This window comes from Electrophorus electricus, chromosome 3 (genome assembly GCF_041902795.1).
Source record: "Electrophorus electricus isolate QZ-2024a chromosome 3, ASM4190279v1, whole genome shotgun sequence".
NCBI lineage: Eukaryota > Metazoa > Chordata > Actinopteri > Gymnotiformes > Gymnotidae > Electrophorus > Electrophorus electricus.
Window position 1 is genome coordinate 19574491 of NC_137499.1, and position 23432 is coordinate 19597922.

The 23432-nt window shown below is 44.2% G+C and overlaps 3 protein-coding genes across 4 annotated transcripts in view; 1 reads left to right on the forward strand and 2 right to left on the reverse strand.

Moving 5' to 3' along the window:
* The window catches only part of cyth4b (cytohesin 4b), an 11874-nt gene extending 5674 nt beyond the window's left edge, over nucleotides 1-6200 (forward strand). Inside the window, exons 6-13 of the mRNA XM_027014429.3 lie at nucleotides 249-329; nucleotides 610-722; nucleotides 903-1051; nucleotides 1521-1632; nucleotides 1912-1988; nucleotides 2097-2168; nucleotides 2722-2876; nucleotides 3039-6200. Coding sequence (XP_026870230.3) covers nucleotides 249-329; nucleotides 610-722; nucleotides 903-1051; nucleotides 1521-1632; nucleotides 1912-1988; nucleotides 2097-2168; nucleotides 2722-2876; nucleotides 3039-3138 — 859 coding nt within the window. The 3' untranslated portion in view covers nucleotides 3139-6200. The remainder of the gene's footprint in view (nucleotides 1-248; nucleotides 330-609; nucleotides 723-902; nucleotides 1052-1520; nucleotides 1633-1911; nucleotides 1989-2096; nucleotides 2169-2721; nucleotides 2877-3038) is intronic.
* A 796-nt stretch (nucleotides 6201-6996) lies between these two features.
* LOC113579985 (protein FAM83F) lies at nucleotides 6997-13449 on the reverse strand. The gene is made up of 5 exons (XM_027014261.3): nucleotides 12834-13449; nucleotides 10184-10351; nucleotides 9946-10067; nucleotides 8701-9638; nucleotides 6997-8580 (listed from the first exon to the last, which is right to left on the reverse strand). The coding sequence occupies exons 1-5, from the start codon at nucleotides 13308-13310 to the stop codon at nucleotides 8534-8536; spliced, it is 1752 nt and encodes a 583-aa protein (XP_026870062.3). The 5' UTR covers nucleotides 13311-13449; the 3' UTR covers nucleotides 6997-8533.
* A 117-nt stretch (nucleotides 13450-13566) lies between these two features.
* grap2b (GRB2 related adaptor protein 2b) lies at nucleotides 13567-21711 on the reverse strand. Of its 2 annotated transcripts, XM_027013183.3 has the most exons (9): nucleotides 21549-21710; nucleotides 17945-18033; nucleotides 17562-17653; nucleotides 16715-16834; nucleotides 15619-15778; nucleotides 15244-15285; nucleotides 14717-14770; nucleotides 14260-14352; nucleotides 13573-13946 (listed from the first exon to the last, which is right to left on the reverse strand). In XM_027013183.3, exons 2-9 carry the CDS (start codon nucleotides 18020-18022, stop codon nucleotides 13770-13772), a joined length of 816 nt encoding a protein of 271 aa, XP_026868984.2. In that variant the 5' UTR covers nucleotides 18023-18033; nucleotides 21549-21710; the 3' UTR covers nucleotides 13573-13769. The 2 variants fall into 2 exon arrangements, with proteins under 2 accessions (XP_081566615.1, XP_026868984.2); XM_081710489.1 differs by lacking the exon at nucleotides 16715-16834 and having other exon boundaries at nucleotides 13567-13946; nucleotides 21549-21711.
* Between the last annotated feature and the right edge of the window lie 1721 nt (nucleotides 21712-23432).

Sequence of the window (23432 nt, forward strand, 5' to 3'; positions counted from 1 at the left end):
TTTAAATGGAAATCTGCTAATATAATTTCTCAAGGAACCTCTTCTAAGTTTAGTTACTTGGGTAAATTAGGCACAGTGAGGTTTTTGGGTTTTGGAATAAGTCCAAGACAAATGGGACCATGGGGATTACTCAGAATTACTGAATGTTCCCTGTTGTGAGAGTTTGATATGTTGACTTTAACTGGTTCTGAATCTGATGTCTTTATTGCTGAAGTGTATGGTGTAAAGAAACCTTTTAACCTTCACAGAGAGGAGATGCATCTGCAGATATTAAAAGCCTTTGTGGAACTTCACGAATTTTCCGATCTCAACCTTGTCCAGGCGCTGAGGTATCATTTCATGTTTGTTTGTTTTAAAAGCAAAAGGCTAAATCCTCACATTGGTTCCATTTGTGATGTTCAGTATTTAGAAACATTTATTATACGATTATACATTTTTTATTTGTGCATTCCCTGAGCAGAAGACTATTTTATACGTTTTTTAATGGGTTACTGACAGACAGACAAACAAGACATTGCCAGTATGCTTGCAGTGTCTTTCGCTCTCTGAGGTCAGACTCTCTCTCTCTCTCTCTCTCTCTCTCTCTATCTCTCTCCCTCTCTCTTTCAGGCAGTTCCTCTGGAGTTTCCGTCTTCCCGGCGAGGCCCAGAAGATCGACCGTATGATGGAAGCCTTTGCCACGCGCTACTGCGAGTGCAACAGGGACATGTTCCAGTCGACTGGTGAGCAGGACATGCCCTCTCACACCCATCTGCCCTAGGGTTAGCACCTAGTGACCTCCCAGAGGGCTTATATGTCCTGTTGGACTTAGCGGTAAATCTTAGCTCTAAAGCAACTGCAGTTCCTTGGGTGTCATGCAAAAATGGTGAAGGTGCAAAATCAAATTTTTTCCCCCATTTCAGACACATGTTACATCCTGTCATTTGCAATCATAATGTTGAACACCAGCCTACACAACCCCAACGTGAAGGACAAGACCACGCAGGAACGCTTCATCAGCATGAACAGAGGAATCAATAACGGGGAAGATCTACCCAATGAGTTGCTCACGGTGGGAGGAATCAGCCAATCACACTTAGCCCTCTTAGGTTATGTGACGTTTTTAAATATAGGAATTGAAGGAATTAAACACAGGTCACTTTTTGTGAGGGACCGTGAGGCTGACTGAGCTGGGTTAAACAAAAGCAGTGGGTTCATTTAAAGATCATTGTATAACAGCTCCATCAAGGTCTGAGCAGACTTCTGGTCCAGTTTATTTATCATTTAGAAGTTAGAAATGTGATATGCTTTGCATTTTAGCCTGATATTTACCACCCGACAAGTGGCTTTCAGCATTTTGAAAGATCATTTTGAAAGAGACTGTAGCCATGATGTCACGAAGGAACTAGTTGGCAAGTAATTCTGAAGGCCATATAAAGAATCTTCAGGAGGAAAAAATATTTCTTCAAAAGGATTTCAGAGTCATAGATGGTTTCTAGTGGTACTCACACGCTGTTCTTTGCTCTGAACTCACCCAACAGAAACTGTTTGAGAGCATACGGAACGAACCGTTCAAAATCCCAGAGGATGATGGGAATGACCTCACGCACACCTTCTTTAACCCAGACAGAGAAGGCTGGCTGCTTAAACTGGGTAATGCAGCTCAAAAAACAACAAAAAAGAAACTACAAAGACCAGAGTCACATTGGATGATGCAGAAGCTCTAGGCTTTTGTTACATGGTTGTAGGATGGTGGCACTTTACAGTAAAGGAATTCTTATAGGCTGTTTTTAAAGGCCCACAAAGAACCCTTTACAAACCCCTAATAAGAGTGTAATATATTTATATGACCCGTGTAAGTGTTGTTGTATACGACTGAGTGTTAATATAGTGCATGACTTATGTGTTGTGGCATTTGGGCTTTTTCCACAGGCGGACGAGTAAAGACATGGAAGAGGAGGTGGTTTATTCTGACTGATAACTGCCTGTATTACTTTGAATACACCACAGTAAGCACATTTCCCTATCGATCCATTCATGGTGAGATGACAGTCAGCGCTAGGGAGAAATGTTAGTCAGCATTAGTGCTGGAGACTGACCAGACATTTCACTTTCAGGACAAAGAACCCAGAGGCATCATTCCTCTAGAGAATCTGTGTGTGAAAGAAGTCAACTGTACACGCAAACCCGTGAGTTCGGAGACGTGACACAGCTCCACAGCCACTCCCTAGCCCAGAGCGTCTTTCATTTTCTATTTTCTAGTTTTTTTTACAAGACGAGAAAGTCCTGTTTCACTGAGGTCTCCAAAATGTGAAAATCCTGTTCTAAGCAGCTCTAAAAACTTTATTTAACACACTTTTTGGACGGTCCTCAAACCATAACTGTAACTGTGTGTGTGTGTGTGTGTGTGTGTGTGTGTGTGTGTGTGTGTGTGTGTGTGTGTGTGTGTGTGTATGTGTGTGTGTGTGTGTGTGTGTATGTGTACATGGCGATGGTGCTTGGGGTCAGTGATTTGTAAGGAGCAGGACTCGTGCGATTACACCATAATGTGATACCAAAAACACTTGCAATGCAAAAATGTCATGTAAGGTCACAGACTAGTTTGCTTATTCATAGTGGGGTTTCGTACCTATTTCACATAAATACTAAAATAAATGACATTTTGATTTGATGAACAGGAAATTCATTAAGATGGCAGAGCTCTTAATCTTATTGTGTGTGTGTGTGTGTGTGTGTGTGTAGTACTGTCTAGAGCTGTATAACCCAAACAGTAAAGGACAGAAGATAAAAGCGTGTAAAACAGAGACAGATGGGAGAGTTGTGGAGGGAAAACACCAGAGCTACATGATCTGTGCCTCATCAGCGGGGGAGCGAGACAGCTGGATTGAAGCCATCAGGTGGGACACTCAAATCAACTATAATGCAAAACTACTTGGCTACATGAAGGTTTAATTAGAAACATGATGTAGTCAGGCTTTTGTCTCATATAGGTTATTTATATACTTTTAGAGCAACAGCGAAACCACTGGCTGTAGCTCTACTGTGTTGTTAATCCACAGGGCGAGCATCACAAAGGACCCATTTTATGACCTCGTCTCAGTCAGAAAGAAGAAGGTCATCAACTCAGCGCAACAAGACTTACCACAGCAGAGCACCTAGAGCACCTAGAGCACCGTGGGAAATGCAGTTCTTTGACGTGACGGCCGTTGTAGGCCGAACATAATCTTCCCCATTCTATGGAACAGCTAAAACCAAAGGGACAGCTCGGGTTATTTCCATATCAAATTTCGTCACAATTATTCATAAATAGTCTGCAACTATTTGACGTGGCTCAGCCATTCATAAGAAAAGGAAGCAATAGCAGATTTAACTTGATCAATAGTGTCTGTGCTCGTGACCATACCTAGTACATACCAGATCAATGGCCGTTCTAGAGGAGATCATGTCTGTATTTGTATTAAAGTCGCAAAAGTGCTGCTTTTATGGCTTGGAGACGCTAGTCTATGGTGGTAGTGGGAGGCTAAACGTGTTCTAGGAGTATTACTGATCTCACAGCCAGCGAATTTTAGTGTTACAACAACGGTGACATTCCAGATCTTCTGACAGGACACGGTGTAGGGTAACACACTGAGCCTGTCCTGTGTGTTCTTACAGGACACGGTGTAGGGTAACACACTGATCCTGTCCTGTGTGTTCTTACAGGACACGGTGTAGGGTAACACACTGATCCTGTCCTGTGTGTTCTGACAGGACACGGTGTAGGGTAACACACTGAGCCTGTCCTGTGTGTTCTTACAGGACACGGTGTAGGGTAACACACTGAGCCTGTCCTGTGTGTTCTTACAGGACACGGTGTAGGGTAACACACTGAGCCTGTCCTGTGTGTTCTTACAGGACACGGTGTAGGGTAACACACTGAGCCTGTCCTGTGTGTTCTGACAGGACACGGTGTAGGGTAACACACTGATCCTGTCCTGTGTGTTCTTACAGGACACGGTGTAGGGTAACACACTGATCCTGTCCTGTGTGTTCTGACAGGACACGGTGTAGGGTAACACACTGAGCCTGTCCTGTGTGTTCTGACAGGACACGGTGTAGGGTAACACACTGATCCTGTCCTGTGTGTTCTTACAGGACACGGTGTAGGGTAACACACTGAGCCTGTCCTGTGTGTTCTTACAGGACACGGTGTAGGGTAACACACTGAGCCTGTCCTGTGTGTTCTTACAGGACACGGTGTAGGGTAACACACTGATCCTGTCCTGTGTGTTCTTACAGGACACGGTGTAGGGTAACACACTGATCCTGTCCTGTGTGTTCTGACAGGACACGGTGTAGGGTAACACACTGAGCCTGTCCTGTGTGTTCTTACAGGACACGGTGTAGGGTAACACACTGAGCCTGTCCTGTGTGTTCTTACAGGACACGGTGTAGGGTAACACACTGATCCTGTCCTGTGTGTTCTGACAGGACACGGTGTAGGGTAACACACTGAGCCTGTCCTGTGTGTTCTGACAGGACACGGTGTAGGGTAACACACTGATCCTGTCCTGTGTGTTCTTACAGGACACGGTGTAGGGTAACACACTGAGCCTGTCCTGTGTGTTCTTACAGGACACGGTGTAGGGTAACACACTGAGCCTGTCCTGTGTGTTCTTACAGGACACGGTGTAGGGTAACACACTGATCCTGTCCTGTGTGTTCTGACAGGACACGGTGTAGGGTAACACACTGATCCTGTCTTGTGTGTTCTTACAGGACACGGTGTAGGGTAACACACTGATCCTGTCCTGTGTGTTCTGACAGGACACGGTGTAGGGTAACACACTGAGCCTGTCCTGTGTGTTCTTACAGGACACGGTGTAGGGTAACACACTGAGCCTGTCCTGTGTGTTCTTACAGGACACGGTGTAGGGTAACACACTGATCCTGTCCTGTGTGTTCTGACAGGACACGGTGTAGGGTAACACACTGATCCTGTCCTGTGTGTTCTTACAGGACACGGTGTAGGGTAACACACTGATCCTGTCCTGTGTGTTCTGACAGGACACGGTGTAGGGTAACACACTGAGCCTGTCCTGTGTGTTCTGACAGGACACGGTGTAGGGTAACACACTGAGCCTGTCCTGTGTGTTCTGACAGGACACGGTGTAGGGTAACACACTGATCCTGTCCTGTGTGTTCTGACAGGACACGGTGTAAGGGTAACACACTGAGCCTGTCGTGTGTGTTCTGACAGGACACGGTGTAGGGTAACACACTGATCCTGTCGTGTGTGTTCTGACAGGACATGCTGCAGGGTAACACACTGATCCTGTCGTGTGTGTTCTGACAGGACACGGTGTAAGGGTAACACACTGAGCCTGTCGTGTGTGTTCTGACAGGACACGGTGTAGGGTAACACACTGATCCTGTCGTGTGTGTTCTGACAGGACATGCTGCAGGGTAACACACTGATCCTGTCGTGTGTGTTCTGACAGGACATGCTGCAGGGTAACACACTTGTCCTGTCATGCGTGTCTCCGGCCCTGTGCACACTTGGTTGACGCAGGTTTCACTTTAAAACGCTCTAATCTACAAACACCATCTGTGACCTACCACAGAATCAAGGGACCTGGGTTAAATGGCAGATGACACAGATTGTGTGGCCAAAAACTGAGCATGGCCTATATTCCTTTTTTTGTTTGTTGTATATATTTATTTATAATTTATGCATATTCTGTATATTGTCATGTAGATTGTATAAATGGTCTGATGGTAGTATAGAGAATATGATTTCTGTATAATAGCCTGTATTATCGACTGATAATGTTTACTAACCAGGAGAACCTCAGGTCAACAAGAATGAAATCATTCCTTTACTTACATCGGTTATATGGCAAGTAAAAATTACATTTATTTTCTTTTTTTGAAATATTATTTGCCTTCCACAGCATTTGTGAAAATATGTGGTAGTAAAGCACTGTAACGTGTCACTTCCAGCGTTTCTATATTATGTATCATTTATGTCTATAAGCAGTGTCAAAACAAATGCAGTAATGTGTGTTGATAAACAAAGATGTTGCTTTGTAACAAGATGCGACTTGAGATGGGTTGATCACAGTCTTGTTTTTTAAAAAGGGGAAGCTTCACATTTGTTCCTATTTCTGACACACACACACACACACACACACACACACACACACACACACACACACACACACACACACACACACACACACCCTATTCCTAACAACAGCATTAGCACTGTTACTTTAGCTGCAACTTAAACTTCTCTATTGTTCTCATGGGAATATATATTAGCCTTCCAGGCTTTTGCTGATAAGTAGTTAAGGCTTTTTTTTAACCATTGGAGAATAACACATTCTTACATAGTATATACTTAAAACAATGAAAGCCAAATTTGTAATCATGGTTAGTGTAACTGTTTAACTTATGAATTAACTTATCCCCGTTTGTTAGAGGCTATTAGACAGGCCCCCAGAGTCGTGTTGTATTGTACCATAGTGCACAGAAGGAAATACGCACTGGGGGAAGTCTGATTACTTCTATATTGCTTTGTGCTGTTCGAATCTAAAAACGTGAGGATCTTTCCCTGGTTCTCAAATGCAGCGACCCTGTTGAAAATAGAGTGACACTTTAAAAGACACTCTATAAGATGACCTCATCTGATGTTAGGGGAAGTCTGTTCCAGATCCTTATCTAGCCTCTGGTCATTTCCACATCACTGCAGGCAGAGAGACCAGCCAAAAGATTTGTAGTGTGTTCAAAACATGCTCCAAAAATGTTCTGCCAAACTCGTCACACTGACCAATGACCCGGTACATTGATTATGACGTTATGCATTTAACGTGGTTTGGGGTCCTTGTATACCTTTTCTATGAAAGATTTCTCTGAGGTCCTCTGTTGGTAACAAGAGGGAGTGCACTAGTAATCTCACTTCAGTTCTAGGGAAAAGTGAAGTATTTTCTCTCTTTCACCAAGTTCTTGCTAGGTAACCTGGTTTGGTGTGCGGCCATTTCTACCCAGCTTACCGGGCAATCTAAAGGTTACTTAAACCTCTGCTAGTTTCTCTCCTAACATAAAGGGTCTTATTGTTCTGCAAGTACTTGACAGTGCAACACTATTTATACCAGTCAAGCAAGACCAAGTCAGCGCTCTGTTTTTTTAGCTTAGTGATCTTATTTTATTTGATATTATTGATTATGTAAAAGCTCAGAATTTGCTACCATTTCAGCAATTATTTTCTAAGGTTTTTAACATTCATGTGCCATATTTCAAAAATCATTTAGGGCAAAATTTCCATAATTATTAACACCCAGATAGAAATGCAAGACTGTCCTCAGATCAGTGGTAAATAGATATCTTAATAAACACTGTTGAATGTAACATGTTTTGCGGCTTAGCTCTGTGCTATTTTACCCCTTGCGCCTCATTTCCTGTGATGTCTTTCCTGTGTGACACTCTTGTGGCAGATCACATCCTTCCCTCTAGTTCTGTACCAAAAGCTTGTGCAACATACCCAGAACATGTACACACAAACACACCCATTCCCCATCATACTCACAGTATTAAGCTGACACTTTTATTCGAAGCAACTTAAAAATCAGACTGAACACAACTTGAGGGTTAAGGGCCTTGCTCAGGGGCCAACAGTGCAACCTGGCTGTGGTGGGACTTGACAACCTTCTGATTACTAGTCAAGTACCTTAACCACTGAGCTACCACATCCCTATGCGACCACACAGACACACATACCCACCAACACACCAATGAGTGGAGTCCAGCATAAACAGTCACACTCTCAAATGCTAAAAAATAAAATACTGCAGCACTTGTATTCCAGATACGCCCCACATGCACAGACGCATAAGGAACCAATAGAGGGTGTACCAGCTATATCTCTGTTTTCACATTATCCTTCTGCAAGAGAGACAACAGTATTACCAGTATTCAGTATTCAGTTATACACAAAATAATCAATTAAAGTTAAATTATTAAAAACAAAAAATCCCCCCTTCCCACATAAAACAAGAACAGGCAGGCTGGATCAACTGCACTCAACCACTGCATACAAAGACAAGTTTTCTCAGAGTCCACAAAAGTAAAATTTGAAAAAAGGTTTGTATTTTCAAAAGGTCAGTGTGTACATGTTCCACCAGTCTGCACACATAAGTAATGAGGATATAACAGCAGCTTGGCTTAGGAGTACCCTGCCAGTGTCAAACCTCCAAGTAGCAGTTTGGAACATTGTTCTTTCACTTTCAATGTTTGCCCAGGGAAAGGTAATGGCTAACACCGCTCACTACATGTTTTGTCCATCTGAGAGTCTAAATCTGAACCTGTTTCTGTTCTCCCCCCACATAATGTATATTCTTATTCTTGGGCAATACCTTTTTCTTGCACAGGAATAAACAACTTGGAGAGAGCAACAGGTCCAGAAGAGAAAAACACAAAAATGCAACCAAATACAAAAATACAGGGCCGTGTCTCTTTTTTTTTTTTAAACAAATACTATTATTCTGCAACAGAATGGTTGGTTTCCTTAAGCTCTTCAGGACAGAATGCAGGTCTTTTTCTTGTGTACTTGGTCTTCAGCACCTATAAAAGCAAAGGAAAAAGGTTTTAAAGGACCAGAAGAGACAAGCTCATGACCCCATGCCAAAAACAATCTACCAACGGTGACAAATAACTCAGTAATCAATGAGTAATCAGACACACCCTGGTCTTCTTGGCTGTTCATGGTTTGGTGCCCTGGGCCCTTGGCATTTGCTTTTGCAGGTGTTGACTCTATTGTGGGCGGAACGTCCTGTGTTAGTTTTGCAGAGACATTAGTTGGTACAGAATTACCGATGGTGCAGGGGGCAGAGCTGCCCTGCTCATCCACTTCTAAAGTGTCTTCGTTACTGGCTGCCATCTTATTGATCGGAGTAGCTGATTTCTTCTTAAACAGTCTAAACCTTTTGCTGCTTTTATTCTGCATCAGATCCGTCGGCGTGTTCGGTTCGTTCGGTTTTTCACCGCCACCCGGTGTGGATTCCCCTCTCTCCAGGCCCTGTGTTGGTTCTGCCATGTGACTGGTCAGCGCAGGAGTAGCAGCGGTGGAGGGGGCGGGGATTCTGCACTGTTTATTACTGCCTTCTGTCTTTTTTACCTTGGTTTTTTTCAGAATCCGTGGTTTAATCTCAAAACGTCTCATATTTTTTCTGCTTTTATCCAGAGTCTGATCGGGCAGCGGGCTCAGTTCGTTGGGTTCTTCACTGCCACGCTGCGTCAGCATCCTGTCCTCTGCCATCTCCACGGGAGCCGCCTCTGGCTCCATCTTGTCAATGAAATTCTTTGAAGTGGCAGCCGGGTCGATCTCCCCCAATGCCAGGAGGTATTTGGGGTTGTAGTATTTGTGCGCAGGCACTTTCAGCTCACCCCTCTCGCCAAGGCTGACCTGAAAGCGTGCGGTGGTGGACAGGGTGGGTCTCTTTGGCACAGTCACCCGGGTCAGGGTTTCCGTGCGGGGTCTGCTGACGTTGAACTCTTTAAAGAGGTTGAGGTTGTCTGAGACTGCATAAAGCTCCCTGAAGTCTCGGTCGAAGGTGTCCACTATCTGGCCTGACAGGACGGTGATCATATTCCGATCCATACGGGACGTTGTCCATGAGTAACTAAGAAAGGCAAAAGACCCCAGTTTCACTATTCGGAAGCGACTCTCTTACATTGTCTTGAAATATTCCCTGCACTAGGACACCTTTTCTTTCAGCTCAAAGGGTCTGATAACTGAAGAGTGAACAAAAGCTCCAACTACAGCAACTACAACTACAAGTACAGCTGTAACAAGACTAGACCGGATGAGTTTTTTTAAATTATTAATTAACCTTACTCCCAGTTCATAATTCCTACTGGGATAATGGCAGTGGTGGATAAGCCCTACCTTTGAATTAAACAAACAGAAAGCCAAAATATGGTGGGTACCTGTAAGTACCAAATGCCACTTTGTCTCCATCTATGAGCATGTATTTGCTGCACAGGCTTCCGGGGATTCTCCCGAACGACATGTCAAATCCGACGCCCCTCACCGTCCGCGCACGGATATTCTACAAAAGTACGAAAATTACTTTATTGACGCAGATATCTGTGATAAACTCTGCAGATAAACTGCCTCCTCCAGACATTACGTACAGAGAAGACAGCGTGCCTGAGCTCTGCTCACCACCAGATGTTGAGAGGTGACACATAGTCGGTTGCACATGTCCAGGAAGTGCGGCATCCCCTGGATGTCCAGCACGATGTAGACGGGCACACCGCGCTTGGACGCTGCGTCCAACAGATCTCGCAGGATCTGGACGTCAGTGAGGAGGTCCATCACGATAGCAATGACCTGAAAAAGGCACAGACATGAGACCCAAACGAGGACACCTTCAGCGTTCAGGCACGTGGGGACAGAAACCACAACCCTGTTCATCTACACTGAGGGAGACAAAATGCACCATAAACAAACTACATTCCTCCCATCTAGATAGATTTGTTTGACCTTTCAGAACATGCAACGTAAGCCTCACAGGAAGGGCGAATTTTATTCTCAGCACTAGACAGTATTGCATTTTTCAGGCTGTCAAAATAAAAGAAGCAGCTCAGTATTTATTCCGGCATTAAACCGAAATGAAATGAAACCCACATTTCTATAAAGTGGATAATAAAACACATGATGCAGCAGCATGTCACCATCTGAACGTGGCCAATAACGAACACGCACCTCTGATGCTTGCCGCAAGCAAGTCAACGCCACTCACAGAGGCGCCGTTGAAAAGACAGCAACGTTTTCCTGACAAGAGGAAGGCTGTTATGTTTAGAAAGTCGATAGGTCACAGCTGTCTGTTCGTTAAAGATAAAGGACAGGAATGTATGCAGAAAAGTGGACCAATCACTATGAGGAACAGCGGCCGTCACCTTCATCTGTTGCAATGCAGGTGACAAGCAACTGTCGAGATTTGTTGCTTTCTTGTCAGAAGAAAAAAAAAAAAGCAAAAAGGTTCTGAGGTTGTCAAACAAGTCTGATCCTGAGTTAGTAACCACAGATGCTACTTAATAATATTTGTACTTATTAAATTTCACTATCGTCTTGCTACTGTATGTACCTTCGCTACTGCTCATAAATTGTAAACTTGGAGGGGAAACACATTAGTAAGGATAGTTAATGCTCATAGTAGTAAGTCCCTTTGCTAGAAAGCAAACCCGTCAAGACTGGTAATAGCCAAGAGTCCGACTCGGTGTTGGTATGTGAACCACACACACACACAAACACACACACACACACGTCACTGTGTGCAGAAGACATTCCATAGCTTGCAGAAACCACGCAGTCCACAGAATGGATGCCAGCTAGATTTCCTGATAATGCCGTACGGAAAGTGCTCTGTTCACATACAAGTTTAAGGGTTAGTGAGAAATTTCTTAAGGAGCAGTCAAGTTCCCACCTGAGGCTACTGGAGACCACAGATTCTCATTCGCCTTCCACCTCAATCAGACTTGATAAGGTGCTGCACCTTGGAATACTGTTTGGGCTACACCATTACAGACATCAAGTTCTACTTGTTTGGAAAACCAGTTCTGAATTTTGAAGGTAGGGCTGGAAAATCCAAAGGTGAATTACACTGATGTTATTATACACTACTAAACAGTATATAGTTCACGCACATCTGCTCGTAATGTGACGCGCTTTGAATAGTCTCAAAGGTGGCGCTGTCAGCTGAGCACGACCGGCTAGTCTTGGAGTTACTGCTGCCATCTGGGCTTAATGTATTCGCACAAATAAACCTCCATTCAAAGCTCTTGAAACAAGACATCGAAGACTAGCCTACTGCCCAGGTTGTTCAGTGGGTTTTCTTGCTTTGAATTTTTGCTTTTACTTTTATTTTTGTATCATCGGAGACAGGGAGTTTATTTTGCCTTACTGAAGGAAAATTAAGCAAAGAGGTGTCCTCTTTGCTTAATTTTCCTTTAGTAAGGCAAAATAAACTCTTCCTCATCAACCTAAGTGCAAGTTGTGCACACAACGTATACAAGCTTGAACTGTACAGCATGCAAAACTACCGCTAACACGTTTAAAATTTCACCGTAGGAGCCGCATCCATACCGAAAGCCCCCATCTCGGAAAGTTGGGTCTTAACGAAAATTCCCGAAGTTTCCCACTAGTAAATACGACGTTGTGTCGGCGTTCATGTGCGCGCCTCTCGTAAATACAAAATTTCCGGCACGACTCGAAGGCAGCATTTATGCTTGTAAAACATATCACTTATCTTCATGAAGAGGCATTTAACATCGATTCTACTCTCATCAGCAACACACAAACGCATCAAATCTATTTAAATACACTCGATCCTGCCCCAACACCCTACTCTGGGATTTGCCCTGACCCTCCACTCCTCTGTTCCCGTTTTTCCACGGTGGAAGAGGCGATAACCCCCAGGAATACACGTGTGCCCGCGTACCTTGTCACTTCAGGACATGCTTACGTCTAGCTGCCTGGTAATCCAGACTGCACGACAGCGTTCAGCTCTAAGATCTCAATAACTCACTTCTCCTATGATCAAACATGTTCGAAAACGTATAAGGAAAACGCGCAAGATGTTTAGGCGTAAGCACCAGTGATAAAACAGGAAATGTTCTCGACTGTGATACCGAAAGTTATTTATCACAGGATATTGGGACAACGAGGGTACTTCGGTATCGCCTATCATTAAATTAATATATTATTGTTATCGATATTATTCTGTTTTTGGTGTTGAAACAACAGCCTTATATTAGTCGAATATTAAGACAACTGACACAGCCATCGTTTTAAAATAGGTCTGTGTGCCAACCTTGCCTGCTCCTTGGATCAATCTACGCACAACTTCTTTAATATGCGGCCCGTTGTCTTTCGGAGGGTGAGTGTGGACCGACACTCGAGTCACCCCTTTAAAAAACCCTCCGGATGGCCATCCGATGTCCAGCGGAGGAACCTCCGTGTCCGACATCTGGGGCCAGTACGTCGAGCGTAACGACGTGGAGTCTTGACGGTGTGCTTTACGCGCTCCGGCAGCCTGAGACGCGTCTTCATCGTGCTCGTCTGTCTCGTAGTTTCTAAAGGTGTTTCTTATTGTTTTTATTTCCCGAGCTGATAAGAAGTCCGTGACACGATCTTCTCTAAGGCGGGTTTTGAAGGCCCCGTCTCCGTTTTTGAGGAGCTCTTCCAGAGCCGAGCGCTGTTCCTCGCTGTAGTAGAACTCTGGCTTGACGTCAGGAACCTTCTCGTTGATGTGACCGTCTTCCATGCACATGAGCTGGGACTCGGCCATAACTGCTGCGAGTCTGGCTTCTTTAAGAGCTGCGGAAGTATTCTCAGATTACCTGAGGGATTGCGACAGGTACCTGAGAGTTTAAGCACTGTTGGGTGGAGTTTGTAGAATCTTTAAAATGTTTCGTGTACATTTTCTTCTTCCCTGTCTGGGCCAAAGCTAACAAACAAGATAAACGCATCTGCGACAACGCTATGCTGTTTTTACACATCCTGAATATGAGACCTTTATTTTTATTAATAAACCTTTATTAGAAAGACACGAAATAGCACAAAATACATGAATCTGTGGTGTAAAATGTGTGTTTGCAACCAAAATTGTTATATTAGATTATTGTAATGAAAGCACAGAAAAACCATTAAAATCGCCAGTGTTTAACTCTTGCAGGCGAGTCCAATTTAACACTGTCGTCTACTAAAAGTAAACACTGCAGATTCACTCAGCCAGGCTGGTTTGTGTTCATAGAGGAGCAGTGTAGTTGGCAGGGAAGAGTCCTGATCTGCCCTTCAGTCGGCCCATCCACCAGCACGGATCAGACTGGTTCAGGACTTCTATGACATCACCAGCGCTGAAGGTAAGCTCATCCACCTCCTCCGCTTTGAAGTCATACCTGGCCATGACCTGTGGCAGTAAGGACTGCGCACGTATGCACACACGCATACACACACACACACACACACACACACACACACACACACACACACACACACACACACACACATACACACACACATACATTTGCTATATTTTGCCCACAGATACGCTTACAGAATAATCATGGAACAGTTTGATTGACTAATTCTTTTTTCACATTAGTGAGGGCTGTGAGCGTGAGGGACAGTGTATGTCTGGCTGTAATCCATGGGGAAGCTCATATTAGCTTCTTGTGAGAGGGTGCAAGAGGCAGTTATGGCTATTTGGTGTTGTGTGTGTGCAGGTGTGGGGTTACCTGCGGAGGGCGCAGGGGCTCGCCTGTGCGTGGGGCAGGACAGGGGGGGACAGCTCCTCTGCTGTTCTGGTTCTCTCCCATCCTTGGTCCTCTCTGTGGACACAAGACAGACACATCAGCTCCCTCATTCTGGCTGTGCTGCTCGCTGTACGCCTGCAACAAACTGCTCCGTGTGCTCGGAGCCTTTGGAATGTTCAAAGGTATTCCGGGTGTTTGAGTGCATTTACAGGGTTCAAAGCGTTTGAGTGTGGTTGAGTGTGCTTGAGTGTGGTTGAGTGTGCTTGAGTGTGTTTGAGTGTGTTTGAGTGTGGTTGAGTGTGGTTGAGTGTGGTTGAGTGTGCTTGAGTGTGCTTGAGTGTGTTTGAGTGTGCTTGAGTGTGTTTGAGTGTGCTTGAGTGTGTTTGAGTGTGTTTGAGTGTGCTTGAGTGTGCTTTGAGAGCAAAAGTGCTCGCAGTACCTGAGGAAATGGACCAGGATCTGGAAGAGCTCTGGAAAGCATATTAAATCGGTTCTGAGAGAGAGAGAGAGAGTGAGAGAGAGAGAGAGAGAGAGAGGAGGAGGAGGAGGAGAAGAAGAACAACAACAAGTGTGTATAAGAGAGTGTGAGGAAAAACACCAAAAAAACAGACAAACAATAGGTGTGTTAATACCTGTGCAGGTGGTATAAGGAAATTTGAAGAAATGTGTGAGGGGGTAAACCCCCCCGACAAAACCCAGAATGAGTGTGTTTGTTTTGAGTGTTTTAGTGTTTACTGAACACACTGTTTTCGTGTTTACTGTTTTACTGTTTCTGTTACTGTCTGCTGCTGCTTTGTGTGGGCTCTCTCCTGCTCTCAGCCCTCTCTCATGTAGACACACACACACACACGCACACACACACACACACACACACACACACACACATTCAGACACTGTTGTTTACTGCACAGCCTACACAACCCCCATTCTGGAGCGTCTGATCCGGAGAGCAGAGGCTGTGCCTACCTGAGGAAGAGGCCTGTGTTCTGGACCAGTGTCTACTGGACTCTGGAAGACGGAGGAAAATGGAGAAATAAGAGCTTGTTTTCAAGTATTTCAGTGAGACTGACTACAGAATACGATTTGAGAATAAGGATGTATGAGTGAGGTGTAAACACTAATAAATAAATTTTAAAAAACTATATAACCGTTAGGCTCAGCTAAAAAATATTCCAGATGTTATATTGCTCAGGAAAAGCCTGTAATATTTGAGATATTGATAACCATTTAAAATGTCCCAGCTAATGTTTAAGTTTGCAATGTTCCAGCTAATTGTGTTCACCCAGCACAGATCACAAAATCCACACTGTTGCTCATCTGTCTGGATCCAAACTGACTCACCTGCTCGTCCGTGTGGAGGCGAATGCAGGTCTGCCTAGAGATGGAATTGCTCATGTAATACTCCACCAGTTTATTCAGGGAACCGAATTTCTCCGTCCACAGGAAATACTGTCCTCTGCTGTCCTTCAGAACCTTAAAGTGCTGCACGTCTGACTCGTGTCTGATCAGGAATAAAAAGTTATTGAAGCTGCTCCTCACAGACAGTTCATGGAGATGAAAGTACTTGGCATTTTCACGGAATATATCACGGAAGGTGAAAACATTCCACCCTTGCGGATATAATCTGGCACTGATCAAATTTAGGAATGTATGTACCATGTTACCACGTAGTTCTTTTAGATTCTGGCACCGGTGACCAAAACACAGCAGAGAGATACAAAAGTTACCATCAGCTTTTTAAAGCCAGTTGCCTCCCATACCTCTGAATGAACCTTTACGTATTTCCAATTGTTCCAGTTCAGAACAATTCAGAACAGGCACCACTGAACTGAATCAATCTTAGCCTGGGAGTGTACTGGTAAACATGGTAAACATGTACTGGTAAACATGGTAAAGATGGCAAACATGAGTGAGAGAGTACTGTCACTAAAATGTGACACTTTCAGGTGAATGGAAAATGGAAACGTGTGCTATTGCTAATAAAACGTAAGTAGAAAGTAAAAGGTCATCACAAAAGCAAATAGCAAAGCTGATTCATGATTTATGAAACAATGGAAAATAATGGCCACTGTAAAGTTTTAATCTAAACCGGCACACATAAACTTTAGATACATGTTTAGTGCTAGGTATGTAAGAATGAATTAAAATGTGAATTATTTTGCTAATAATGCACATACGTATTGTAATTTTAAAATGTTTTAAAGATGTAACTTATAGCGTTTGGTGAAACTCGGTGTTGGGTCACGAAGAAAAAGAAAACTGGAAACGCAAAATGTAGCTGTACAGCTGGACTGCGCAGGGCAACCTCGGGCCCAGTAATGGGATGCTGGGTGGGGTAGCGATTTGGGTAAGCTCTCGGCTGGAGACGTTCCTTGCATCTCCTTGGGTCTGCGGTTGGTTTTGCGGAGAGCTCAGGGCTGTGCCGTGAGTGACTCACCGGACCGACATGGAGAATTCTCCAGGGGAGCTCTGGCTGCTGCGGATGAGGAACGCACCGATCGGCTTGGACATGAGCATACTCTCAGCTGCAAACCGGCTCGTGTCCTCCTGGTACCAGCTAGAGACACAACAGAGACTTTACAATGCCATGTGTCCAGCATGCTCTCCATAAGGCCGTAGGGAGAAAAAACCCAAAAAACCCCAAACAAACTGTGATGCAAAAGAGGAGAATGTGACTATGCATTTTGGCCACTTATCTACAACTCTCGTTTTTTTGGTCAGTAGAGTGGGGATGCAGGCAAGAATCTGGTCTCATTTGGGTCAAGTTTTACTGCGCTGTGAAACAGTGACCCAGAGGTGATAAAAGAATTCAGCAGAAGTAGGAAGTTGTCCGACTGATGCCCAGTCAGCATTTCCTGTGCTGACAAGCAGACACATATTCTTGACCACAAGGGAAGTTTAATAGCTGCATAATCTCAATATACATCTACAACAGGGTTTTTTTCTGAGTGGATGTAATCTCATTGGACCAAATATCATGTAACACGAGCACAAATTTACATGGATTTAAAAAAGGTTTTTGTCTAGCTATCAAATCCATCACATGTGCTATACACGCATAAATGTACACTGCACTGAGGTTTTTTTTTTACAATCACACCCTCCGGCAAATACTTTTGTGTAAAGAGCTTACATTTAAAATGTATGTGTAGTATATTGGCATCCTTTAGTGTTTAGACACCTTTTTTACAGCCTGGAGCAGATTTTCACTTCGTGAAGGTAAACCACCTCTCCCATGACCCCCATGCCACACCCTGCTCCCTACATAAAGGCACCGGAATAACCTGGGTATGTTGAGTGTGATGTAATTCCTCGGAACCACTCCCAGCTTGCCGCATTTTTCAGCCTTATACCAGTCATCATTCGTACCCAGAATCTGTGGAGAAATGCATCACACACACTCAGTTGCTAACATGACAGGTGTCTTCTGGGTAGCGTCACCAAAAACCCAGTTAAATGCTGATAGTATGACATTCGTGCTGCGAAGGACATGAAGCACAATAACTTTGTTTTGAGCTTTAGGTCAAGCAGATGGACAGCAGTTATATAGTCATCTATGCTGTGGGGTCACGACACATCACTGAGGTATAGATCACTAGTATTGTACTGTCTGGCAGAGGGGTTCAGGGTTTGTAGATAAGTATTCGTAGTAGGTGTTTAGTCTTGCCTTGATGATGTCTCCTTTCCTGAAGCTCAGCTCATCATGAGCCGTGGCCGTGAAGTCGAACTTGGCTACAGCCTCCATGGTGGAGACAGCTGTGTGTGAGAGAGAGGGAGGGAGAGAGAAAGAGAATGATAAAGTATGTGAGGTTATCTAACCCTCTACAGGAGGTGTTTTCCCCCCTGAAAGTACAGCCTTCGCAAAAGTCTTTGTAATCAGAAAATATACCCTGATACAATTTCACAGTGGACTCTGGAAAACCAGAAAAAAGCTCTGTCACGATCTCAAAACCTGAGGCTGAGTTCCAGCTCCAGTTGACCATTAGTCATCCATTAATCTCTGATCCTCACACACACTGCTGTCTTTCGTTGGTTTTCCAAGTTAGCCGCCATGGTTTAGCTACCATAGTTGGCTACTATCTATATCATTGTCTCCTCTTTTTCCTCTTTGTGTTCGTTTAACAGCATCTACAATCAGTCAGAGTGTGTTAGTGAAAGTGTGACTATGGGTGTGGGCCTTTAGTTGCCTGTGGCTGCCTGTGGTATTAGGGGAAGTTGCGCTAGTATATAAAAAAAAAAGTCCTGGCAAAAATAGCACTGACTTTCTTTCTGCTGTTCTTTGACTGTGGTTGTATTTCTCCAGGATGCGTTACTGGACAGGCATGAGAACATGGCCAGTTTAAAACACGCTTTTGTCTGGTTGTAAGGGTTGGCGCCAGGCTGAGGCCCCCTCCGGCCACCAGAGGAAGGCCTCGAGTCAGGCACGCCACTAATCAGGCTCCACACGCAACAGCTGGGCTAGACCTTATATAGGCTCAGTGATCCGGTCATGCAGTGCTGGGTCTTTGTCAAAGTTCTGAGCTGAGCTCCTAGCCGATAACTTCAGGTATTGAGGTCTGTGAGCCCTCGTGCTACACCTCACTTCTTGTCTGCGCGGGTGTCCGTGTTTTCATATGTCTCCTCCCCTTTCCAGTTTTCCCTCTCGAGTCTGTGTCTCTCTCCCAAGGCTTCCCTTAGCCATTCAAGTTCCTCCCCGTCTTCTGGTTTTGTTAGGGAAGTTTTAGTTTGGTTTCCCCCAGTGCGTCGGAGCTCCCATTTCTTCCCGTGGCATTCTTAGTTCTCCCCTTTTCCGCGCTCGGCATGGCATTTAGTTTTTTCCTTCTGTTTTACCTGATCCGAGCTCTGACTGTCCTCGGCATGGGCCAAGCGTCATTAGAGCAGCGGCTCTCCCAGCGGGCTGTTGGTGTCCTCACATAGCTGACCTGGGACCACCTCACACTGGTTTACTTACAAGCCCCCTCTGGATCTCTTTATAGAAAGGTAGTTGATCATATAATTAAACATACCAATTGGTTTTCATTTTTATGGTGGTGATGATATGCAGTTATATTTACAATTATATAATTATATGGCACAGTTGTATCACAAAGGTGCAATCCAATATGTTAATGTTAATGATACAGAAGTCTGGTTTTGCAACCTTTTCTGTGAAATCAAAAGCTACATCTCTACTGTATAGCAGTGGCAGTTTGTCAGAGAGTCTTGTTTGCATTATTTATTTAATCAGATTGTGGTTTTTTTTGTTTTGTTTTTTTTTAATGAGTTCATTGATTTTTATATGATCAATTTTAGAAAATGTTTGCATTTTTTTGCGGTATGGTAATTGGAGATTAACAAATAACCACAGCAACTCAAACTGAGTAGCAGAGCAGCTTACTCTGGTTAGTTTTCCTACCAATCAGAATAATAATGCAAATTCTGGAACACCAATCACGGTTTGTGAAAAAGCTGCTGAAAAGTCCATAGGGAAGCAAAATACAATTTGTATTGCTAACCAATCAGTCAGCTACAATAACATTGCCTACATGGAATCATCTTGTGAACCAATTAGCTCTGAGGATCGCTGGTGTCATTAGATATTTTATGCACATGATTAAGGTCAACTAACCTGGGAAATGACATGACAGTGTTAACTCTGTGCCACTCTGAGTTCTACGCTGTGCTTTTAAAGTTGAGGCCACTGTCATTTGTCAAGTACAGCCTTACTGTCTTTTTGGTCAGGAAATGAGAAGAGTCTTGATCAGTTTTCAACCACGTGTCAGCCTCCCCAGAGAATTCCCTCACGGCCCCGTTGCTCTCAAGGTCCTCTTGATTGTGTTCTTTCCCTTCAGCTCCACATATGTAACATCAGTACAATCACATTTTCAGAAATGTTTCCAATATGAGAAATCTGTTTAGTGTTGCTGAGAATATTTACATTCTTTCACATGTCCTACTGCCAAGCCCTGAACCATTATGGCCTGTACTGGGCGCTTTGCTCGGGTGAAGACTTACTGCTATTCCCTTTGAAAAGCTTGAAGGTACATTTTCCTACCAAACTCCTGACTGAAACAGTGATTCAGCTTTATTTTCCCATTTCCAGATTAAAAGCACACATTTAAACGTTCTTATGCAGCTATATCATCCGAATAACATTCCAATGTTCTTTTAAGATTTTTGCAATATCGTTCCAGTATTATTTCAATTGTCCAAAAAATAGAAGTAAACCAGCACACAATGAAGGATTATGTGTTTTATCCTCAACCTCTAACTGACCAAACACACACACAAAATCACACAGAATTGCAGAAGTTGCCTCTCCTCTACTCTCCGTGTTCAGTGTTCATCTAGGTTAACTACACACCCAAAGCAGTAGTGCTATAGCTGTCATGGCCAGTGGTAAAGAGAGTGTCTTGGACACGTTGAGTCACTAGGGCACACTGTGTGGTTAGAATGTTAATTAGGATGAACTAGAATAAACTGTGTGGCTAATGGTGGCTTGGTGAGACTACAAATGTTACATTAACTTTGATTGACAATTTGAATGTAAATCCCTCCCCTTATTCTAAAAATATACTTTTTGTAAACTGTCACTGACTTTTTGAGTCAGTCCTGCAGTGTCTGAGCCTTGTTGTTCTCCTCACTCTCTGTGGTTCCTCCCACTCCGTCTTGGGTGTGTCCAGCTCATATGCCTTACATATGTTTCCGTATATGATCCCTGCCACTGAGTTGTGTCTCTCAGTGAGTGCTTGTCCCGTCAGCATCTTGCAACCCACTTCAAGGTACGGGATCATCTCAGAGGCGTATTTACACAGTCTGCATCTGGGGTCTTCTCCGGTGTAATACACCCCTGCTACAGTCAACCTACCGCTTAGTGCTTGTTCTTGTACTGCTACAGTGTGTGACTCTGTGCCATCTTAAATTCTGCCTTTCCCAGCTATCGGTAGGATTGTTTGATGTCAGCCCCTTCTGCTATCTGCTGGTGGTACGTACCAAGTGTGTCACTTTGAAAGTGGCCACGCTTACCTCCAAGTTCTCATTTTACTTTTACAGCAAACCAATCGGTTCCACCACTGCTTTGCGGATCATACAGTGACCATTTCAAACAAGGGTAAATTCTTTCCCCTATGAAGAAAACACTTGGCTTCTTAACAATGCCTAAGCAGGCTTAACTTTCAATTAACATCCCAGGATCACAAATCACACTTTTACTTTACTGCTTTAGCCAGTGATTAAATGCAAATGAAGAAGTTGGAAGAGCCCCCCTACCCCCACCCCCCAGCATTGTTTACCTCTTCGTCACCAGGTGGATGTCACCCAACAAAGGCAGCCGTTCTCGTCGGGTCAGCGCTGTGCTTTCACTCTCATAACGGCTGTGCGAGACAGCCAGGTAGCCGTCCGTTTGCAGCCTCCGGCGCTTTGTGGTCTGTGGCTGCACAGAAGCAAAAAAAAAAAAAAGGAAGCACTAGTTGGAGAATCATCGTCTCCTCCCCGTCACCACTCGGCACGACCTACAACTGTGACGTGTGTGATCTCAGCTTCGCCGAACCTATGACAGCCTGCAGCAATGTGCCATCACTGACCAGCATGGGACATGCACATGAGCTAAACCAACACGTCTGCCCATTAATGTTTCCATAAAGGCCTATTTATTCTGCAGCGTGTAGGTCGGAGACGGGCCATTGAGAATATAAGGCAACATAGATCAAACATGGAAACAAGCAGTTTTTGGATATAAGTTGACTGCACGACTGCAAAAATCGACATGAAATCAAAACAGATGCAAATAATCATTTCAGTGTGTGTGTAAGTACATCAGGTGGCTCTGCTGCCCAACCCAGAGTAACTAGAACAGGCCAAAGTGCTGTTGCTATGCTATACGTGGTCCTGTTGTACCACAATAACATCGTTTGAAATCAAACTACACATTACGTCGCAGGCAGCGGGAATAGAGGTTGTGAATATTCGTGGATCACGGCAAGTTTTTAGCTTTAGTGCGCGCTCTAATGTCATGTTTGACAGCAGCTGAGTCTTTCATGGTCTTACCACACAAGCTTCCTGTGTCTGATCGTGTGTGTGTGTGTGTGTCACGTTGCTACTTCAGGCCAGAACAGAAAAGCAAAGTGTGCAAACGTGTGAAGGTGAATAAGAGTATGAAAAAGGAAACGGGAGAAACAAAGATAGCTTTTACGCTCCAGCGTAAGTCACTTTGGCTCTGTCCACAACACAGTTGACTCGTTCTCTTTCTGTTACATTGCTTATATCGGGTAGAAAATGACCCAGACAAAATTTCTTGTCTCAGTCGGTGAACATGGCAACACATAGTCATGGCGAAAGTGTCGTAGGTGTGACAGCAAACAGTGTGGTGTTTGTGAAAGTTCTCTTTCAGACTGATTCATGTATGAATGTAGAACCTCGTCTGTATAAAGAATCATTTCACTGGCGGGCAAGCGCCTGCCTAAAGAGGTTGGCAGGGAGCGTGTTAGAATGCAGTGTTTGTGTGCGCAAACCCCGTCGTTCACGTACACTTCGTTGTGCCTGTTTTCCCTGATTGCATCAGACCGTGCGTGCGTGTGTATGTCTTAGGCATGGGTGACTTCGTCTACACTCTACTGTTTTATAATGCAAGCGTGCTCAGACGGTGCGTGGTTCGATGTCAGATCCCATCTTCGAATGCTGTGTGCACAAATGCGCCTGAAGGTGTGTGCGTCTGTAGACGTGTGCATGCATGTTTGTGTGTGAGTGTGTGTGTGCGTGCGCGTGCGTGTGTGTGTAAATGTACTCGTGGGTTGGGGTAGTGATGAAGAGCAAACTGAGAGGATGAAGGACAGAGGAGTTCAGTGGAAGAGACGAGGAGGAATCTTTAGTCCTGCTAATGACAGCTAAACACAGAGAAAGAAATTGAGTGTGAGGGACTGAGAGAATGATTAAGCTATCTGAAGTATGAGGACAGACAGACACTGAAGGTCACACTGTAGAATTTACACTCATATATCTGCGGTTCTGTGTGTGTGTGTGTGTGTGTGTGTGTGTGTGTGTGTGTGTGTGTGTGAAACACAATGTTTATTTAAATGTCATAGAAATGACTGACACATACTTCACCTTATATGACAAAGGGGCATTTATGAGAACATTAGAGGATCATCATGTCAGTTTATGGTGTACATGTGAGGACA

Bases quoted from the DNA above. Each gene is read 5' to 3' on its own strand.
- LOC113579985 (XM_027014261.3), bottom strand. From the start codon at position 13,310: ATGGCCGAGTCCCAGCTCATGTGCATGGAAGACGGTCACATCAACGAG. The intron at 9,639-9,945 runs GTACCCACCATA...TGCCTTTCTTAG, and splicing joins GTGGCATTTGGTACTTACAG to TTACTCATGGACAACGTCCC. The intron at 8,581-8,700 runs GTGTGTCTGATT...TTGCTTTTATAG, and splicing joins GAACAGCCAAGAAGACCAGG to GTGCTGAAGACCAAGTACAC.
- grap2b (XM_027013183.3), bottom strand. From the start codon at position 18,022: ATGGAGGCTGTAGCCAAGTTCGACTTCACGGCCACGGCTCATGATGAG. The intron at 16,835-17,561 runs GTTATTCCGGTG...TTGTGTCTCTAG, and splicing joins ATCACACTCAACATACCCAG to CTGGTACCAGGAGGACACGA. The intron at 15,779-16,714 runs GTGAGTCACTCA...ATTCCTGATCAG, and splicing joins GAATTCTCCATGTCGGTCCG to ACACGAGTCAGACGTGCAGC.